The 6,629-nt window shown below is 40.7% G+C and overlaps 1 protein-coding gene and 1 long non-coding RNA gene across 2 annotated transcripts; one reads left to right on the top strand and one right to left on the bottom strand.

Annotated features, from left to right (window-relative positions):
* The first annotated feature begins 782 nt into the window (after positions 1-782).
* On the top strand, positions 783-2,989 carry LOC111946968 (uncharacterized). The gene is made up of 3 exons (XM_023952669.2): positions 783-1,484; positions 1,673-1,790; positions 2,062-2,989. Exons 1-3 carry the CDS (start codon positions 895-897, stop codon positions 2,821-2,823), a joined length of 1,470 nt encoding a protein of 489 aa, XP_023808437.1. The 5' UTR covers positions 783-894; the 3' UTR covers positions 2,824-2,989.
* An 81-nt stretch (positions 2,990-3,070) lies between these two features.
* On the bottom strand, positions 3,071-4,547 carry LOC144991182 (uncharacterized). Its single transcript, XR_013655143.1, has 2 exons — positions 4,321-4,547; positions 3,071-3,597 (listed from the first exon to the last, which is right to left on the bottom strand). It is a non-coding gene; the product is annotated as an uncharacterized LOC144991182 (long non-coding RNA).
* Positions 4,548-6,629: the final 2,082 nt, after the last annotated feature.

Genomic DNA, 6,629 nt, shown 5'->3' with positions numbered 1-6,629 from the left:
AAATCCATCAAAATGCTTCATCTTTAGTGAATGAGCTAAATGAGTAATGTTTGAATTCTACAGGAAAAATACTCTTACCTGAATCAAATAAACAAAAGATTGACAGTGAGACAGTAAAATCTGATCACAGTGCTCTTTTGTTATTTTTATCCTGTGAGCAGTGCACAAACTGTACCTACAGGCTGAGCCAGAGGAGGGACGAGGGCAAACAAAAAAAGGAATGAAAAGCACAAGCAGAAGACAAAGTCTGCAGTAAAAAAGACTACACATAGCCAGTGGGCTATAACTAATAATTCATGGCTACAACTTTTCTACGAGTCTGTATGGAGTCTGTAGTTTTTTTTCTAACTTGCTAATGCAGCACACACACACACACACACACACACACACACACACACACACACACACACACACCCACACACACACATTATATTAAACACATTGACTTTCTAACTAAATATTAATTCATCTTCTAAACCCATTTTGTTCCTTTCGGGGTCACGGGGCTGGCAGAGCCTATCCTAGCCACTTGAGGGTGAAGGCAGGGAACACCCTGGACAGGTCGCCAGTCTGTCGCAGGGCCACAATCACACACCCATGCACACTCACATTCACACCTAGGGTCAATTTACAGAAAGCAATTAACTTATGAAGCATGTTTTTGGACGGTGGGAGTCCCCGGAGAAAACCCACGCATGCACGGGGAAAAGGTTCCAACTCCACACAAACCCCCGAAAATATACAAAGTTTTTGTTTATTTTGCTAGCTTTGGGTTCCAATAGGCTATATGCACACGGAGGTGATGACGTACTTCCGCTAAAATCTCAGCCTGCTAAGCCATTTCCGCTCGCGCTGAGGCGATTGTTTACAAAGCGATATAACAGCAACTACAATATGACTAGTAAGAAAACGTTCAAATTTCAGCGAACCATCTATAGTACAGCCGAGCATTGCTGTGTGCCTCTGTGTCAAGCTTCGAGCAAGTACAACAGTTTACTTAGTTTTCATACATTTCCATCTGACGCGGAAATCAGGCGAAAATGGCTTGTAGCTATCCGGAGGGACAAATTCACAGTTACTCCCCATACCCGAGTATGTAGCCGACATTTTAACAAGGATGATGTTCGTGAGCCCTTATCAGAGACGGGGAGGCGGCTATTAAACAAGGGAGCTGTCCCAGCACTGTTTGAGTGGAACAATTTCACCCTTCCCACTTCACGACCGGGGGTGTGGGAGAGGAGAGAGCGTCCGCCTCCGATGACGGAGGATGACGGCGACGCAGGCGAGAAAGCTGATATCCCTATGGACCACGACTACGCTTCGGCTTCAGATCCTGCAGTTGTTGATTTAGCCCTTGATGACAACATGTCTCTCAGAGATGAGATTCTCAAGCTGAGGGAACATGTCGAGAAGCTGACAATGAATCAGCGCTTTGGAATTCATCGTTTTGCTGCCTCAGACAAGGACATACGTTTTTTCACAAGGTAAGATATCAGATTGTTCTGTAGTAACGTTACTTTTGCAACAACAGATATAGTTGTTTGTGTGTGTGTGAGAGAGAGAGGGAGAGAGGAAGGCTAACAGAGTTGTATATTTGAAATGCTTCCAAGTAATATCATAGTATACACTGATATAATATTTAAATGATTATATCTGAATTGTATTTATTTAGATTTGCATCCTATGACCTGCTGATGAGATTCTGGGCCTTAATAGAGCCATCACTGCCAAATATGGTCAGTGTGACACAAGCACAGAGAGGCACCTTAACAGAGCCAAGTTCCACTGTAGTAAGTAGTTATTTACATGGCCCATACAATAAAACTTAAAGGGATAGTTCACTTCAAAATTAAAATTCTGTCATCGTATACTCACCCTCAAGTTGTTTCAAACCTGTATGAATTTCTTTCTTCTGCTGAACACAAAGGAAGATATTTTGAAGAAAGAAAGAAATTCACTGAGTATATGATTTTCATTTTGAAGTGAACTATCCCTTTAACAAAGATCAGGGCTAATAGAGGTTGAGAGAAACATAACGCAAATTGTTTTTCTTTTGAACAGACTCGTTTCCTGCAGCCCATTGATGAGATGTTCATGTTTCTCAATTACCTGGCACTGGGTTCAAAACAGCGTGATCTTGCTGACCGGTATGGAGTCCACCAGTCCACAGTCAGTCGGATCATTACAACATGGAGCAACTTTCTGTACACTGTGCTAGGGTCTGTGAGGATCTGGATACCAGAGGAGAAAATAAGGGCACATCTGCCAGCTGAGTTTAAGGACTATGCAGACACTACAGTCATCCTGGACTGCACAGAGCTAAGGTGCCAGTGCCCTTCATCACCTCTTCTCCAAAGTGAAATGTTCTCAGCATACAAGTCCCACTGTACTCTCAAAGGGCTGCTTGGAGTGGCTCCTCATGGGGCGGTCACATTTATTTCTCAACTGTACGCTGGTTCCATCAGTGACAAACAGATCACGCGTGAGTCTGGAATTCTCTCCCTTTTGAGACCTGGAATGGCCATCATGGTCGACCGAGGTTTTCTGGTTGATGACCTTGTACCTTGCAAGATTTATAGGCCAGCATTTCTCTCTGGAAGATCCCAGATGTCTGCCTGTGAGGTCAGGGAGACCCAAGCAATTGCACGCCTCAGGGTGCATGTTGAGCGCCTCATACGGCGTGTTAAGGAACACAAGTTCTTTGACACAGAGATTCCACTTCGGCTTTTTGGCAACATTAATCAGCTGTATACTGTTGCATGTCTTCTGACGAACTATGAAAACGGGCCTCTTGTTAAGGCTTGGGCAAAGAAGCCAGAGTAGCAGCAGTAGAAAAAAATAAAAATGAATAACCTATGACCATTTGTATAACTACTTTCTTTAAATGTACCTTTGTAAATTACTTTGTATAAATTGAATTTTATAATTAATGTTATGTATGCACTGCTGTACATTGCACATACTCTTTGAATAAAGAACTACTGAATTATTTGCATGTTATATGTACTTTACCTCACCAATGCTTTTAAGCCATCTGTAATATAAGAATAATACTTTCATGCACAGTGAATTATTTACTGAATAACATTTATTTAGGGCTCCCAATTTACAAACAACAGTTATAAAATACTATTTTTAGGTAACCAATTATCAAAAAAATTAATCGGAAGAACATGTAACATGTAATTTAATAATAGATTAGTATTAATACAACAAGAAACATAGTAATACAATTAAGAAAAAATATAAAAACTTGAATCAATATATATGTACAAATATTTTGAAATGGATTGAACTAATAAGAGTTACTGCCAGTAAGAGAAATGGAGAAAAGAGAAATTAACAGCACTCTATAAAGAAGTGTGACAGGCAATCAGAATCTAATTATTTAGGGAAGCAAAGAGGTAACAATAAAAATAAAAAAAATCAATTTTTACTTTCATTGTTTTGGTGATTTCATTGTCTCTGGGAATCCTCTGAATAAACATGTCCTCCTGTGTGTAGACAACAAAGTCACACCAGTCTAAACCAGAAATCAACATCTGGCCCTGGATTTGCCAAAAGTAGCTGCACAGGACGGGCATCCCCAAGCACAATCTGAAAATACACAAATCTGTTATAATAGAATAAAAGTGCAGTTTTTTAAAAAGAGAATACATGAGTACAGTGAGAATGTTTAACAAAACAAACAAATTTGAACCATCGACATATAATTATTAACTACTAAAACAATTAATAACTACTAAACAATTTGTATGAGCTAAAATTGTAGCCACAATATTATTTATATTATTATTTATCTCACTTTACTCATCATCCCCAACAGTGGACACAGAACGTGTGTCAATGCAGTGACAAAACGGAACTCAGTTTCTGTGAATCCCAGTGATTAGCGTACATATTTAAATATCGATAAATATTCCAACACACCAGTGTTATTTATGGTATGGTAAATGAAATTTGTCTTTAAAATAACCTTTAGCATTATTAGATGCAATGATTCACAGAAACTTTGATCTGCCAAACGTAACCTGTCTCATGAACCATGAACCAATCTGCGCTGAACCTGCAGTATAACTTTCTCTTACGCTTAAGCTGTGAGGCTTTTGGCTTTTCCTCATAGATCTGTAGCACTCAGCCCTAATCGTTACCTCTCCTGTGCTTGAATCCTTGTTTGAAACTGACATTGACAAAGGCGTTAGGAAAATTGGCTGTGATTGACACATAATAGTAAACATAGCCTACGCTGCACCTGCTGCGCTAGCACTAGATAGCATGCATGCTATGGGCATGTAAACACAGAACACGTCCAGATCTTACCTTCAAAATTGTGGATGTAGCTTGACACATACAATTTGAAGCCCTTCTCTTTCTTGGTTGTCGAAGTGTGACATAACTTTTGTATGATTCGACTCACGTCGTTGACCGTTACCTTTGGGACATCTTGAAGGGACCGAGTGAAAAATGCCATAGTTGTTATTGACGCTATGTGCGCCGTCGACGCCGGATGTAACCTGGCTGGCCGACTTGGAATGCGGAAGTGAGTGTGCATATAGCCTATTAAGCAGTCGGTGCAGCCGGTTTAAGAAAGTAGCGGATGGATATTTGACACATGACTAAGCAACTTGACAGTCATCGAGTTGTATGTGAAAGGGATAATCCAACATTCATTCTTGTTTTTTTCATTCATTCATCTTCTTCCATTTATTCCCTTTCGGGGTCATGGGGCCCCCAGAGCCTATCCCGTGACCCCGAAAGGGAATTAATGGCTTGTGGGCGAAGGCTGGGGGCACCCTGGACAGGTCGCCAGTCTGTCGCAGGGCAGAGTGTCCACAATCACACACTCTTACATTCATACCTAGGGACAATTTAGATCAACCTATTACCCTATGAAGCATGTTTTTGGACGGTGGGAGTCCCGGAGTCCCAGGAGAAAACCCATGCAGCACGGAACATGCAAACTTCACACAGAAAGGTCCCCCAGCCTGGTTTAGGTCCCCCAGCCTGGTTTAGGTCCCCAAACCGGGACTTGAACCGTGGGCCTTCTTGCTGTGAAGCAAGAGCGCTTACCAGGAATCTTAATTCCTTAAGAATCAGATTAAAAAGGAAAAATTTTATGCAGACAGTATTTCATGACAGTTTAAAATAAAACTGAATGGGAGGTTGGTTGGACAAATTAAAAATCTTTACTATCTGCTTTTCAATGCAATCTTCCACCTGTAGCAAACACTCTAAGAGTCACATATGCTCTTGTCCCTGACCTTTAAAAGGCTCTCAGGTTCAATGAATGAATTATGGAATGCATAATAAATCATGGATGTATTATTCTCATGGTCTGGTAAGGGTCCAGACATTGTTCAGAGCCCCTGAAACCTTCTGAATTACACTGTGATTCAAACGCAGAATGTCTCAAAAACACCAATTTTGACTGAAATGTCAGAAAAGTCAACATGAATCTGATGCTACACCAGACATTCGTTTAGCCCATGGTGTTCACAATGGACAGGCTGGCAAGGGCTTTTTTTTCTTTTTCTACAGTTTATGAGTGCGTGTTCACCACCTACAGTTGAAAGAGGCTTGGAGTGAAATGTCAAGGCGGGGCAAATCTCCCCAATCTTCCTCCAGGCTTTTTCTTTCACAACTCTATTATGATATTATGATATACAGTAAGAAAGACTTGGTGTCATAGAATTCTGTCCGGGCTCAAACCACAATTACTGTATAAATTTCTTGTCCGTGATCAATTTTTAAACGGTTGGTACTTCCTGGAACTAAAGGGGATGTCATCCATACTTCACAACCTAATCTGAGTCCGTGATTGATCAAGGTTCAACCTGGTTTAATGTTTAATGTTTTGCATGTTAAGCTTGAAAACGGTTGTGGAAATTTCTGTAGCGACACATTAATGCGAGATTATTGAACGCAGAAGCGTTTGCATTGACTTTTCATCGGATGTTGATCCTTGAACGCACGTTGCTGAGGGCAATGCAAATGTAGCCTAAAGCTTAAAATATCCTGTAGTGGTGTCTCCCGAAGGACAGTTTATTGTGTTTATCCTTTTTCCAACATAATCTGATTATTAGTCTTTTTAGTCATTTGATAACCACCATCTACATGAAATAAAAAGTTTACAAGGCTATTAGAGAGTTCGTCCTCTGCTCACTGGCTCATCTTCGGCGAGGGGCAGGAGGGAAAACTCTTCACAGCTGAGCAGCTGCTCCATTTAATCAAATCTCAAGCCTGCTCATAGAAAGTGGCTGTGCTGTGGGGTTTTAGTTTGCACTCTGGAAAATGAGGGGTAAAAATCCTCAACTTGGTGTGACAAATCTTTGAAATGCTTACCTTCCCCAATGCCACAACAAATCTGTAATCCTCTGTTGCCCCAGATTGTCTGTGCGTGACAGCATACCTAATCGACGTTTTGATCCCTCAGTGAATGCCACAGGTATAAGACTGTTAAAAAAGATCAGTCCTTAATTTTTCTGACCCTTGTTTCAAAACCAACTAAAACCCCATCAGTGTCTCTGTTTCTGAAGCTTTTGTTTCTGAAATAGTCACGACACACAAGTAGATGTTTTGTTTGTGGGTGGACAGATGTAACACTGTGGTGTATTAAACTTTACGTGTAA

The sequence above is a fragment of the Oryzias latipes genome, chromosome 3, assembly GCF_053564925.1.
Source record: "Oryzias latipes strain Hd-rR chromosome 3, Olatipes_Hd-rR_3.1".
Lineage (NCBI taxonomy): Eukaryota > Metazoa > Chordata > Actinopteri > Beloniformes > Adrianichthyidae > Oryzias > Oryzias latipes.
This window is presented reverse-complemented; position numbering and strand designations above follow the sequence as displayed.

Excerpts from the sequence above, each read along its gene's own strand:
- LOC111946968 (XM_023952669.2), top strand. The coding sequence starts at position 895 with ATGACTAGTAAGAAAACGTTCAAATTTCAGCGAACCATCTATAGTACA. Across the intron at positions 1,485-1,672 it reads GACATACGTTTTTTCACAAG|ATTTGCATCCTATGACCTGC; the intron begins GTAAGATATCAG and ends GTATTTATTTAG. Across the intron at positions 1,791-2,061 it reads CAGAGCCAAGTTCCACTGTA|ACTCGTTTCCTGCAGCCCAT; the intron begins GTAAGTAGTTAT and ends TCTTTTGAACAG.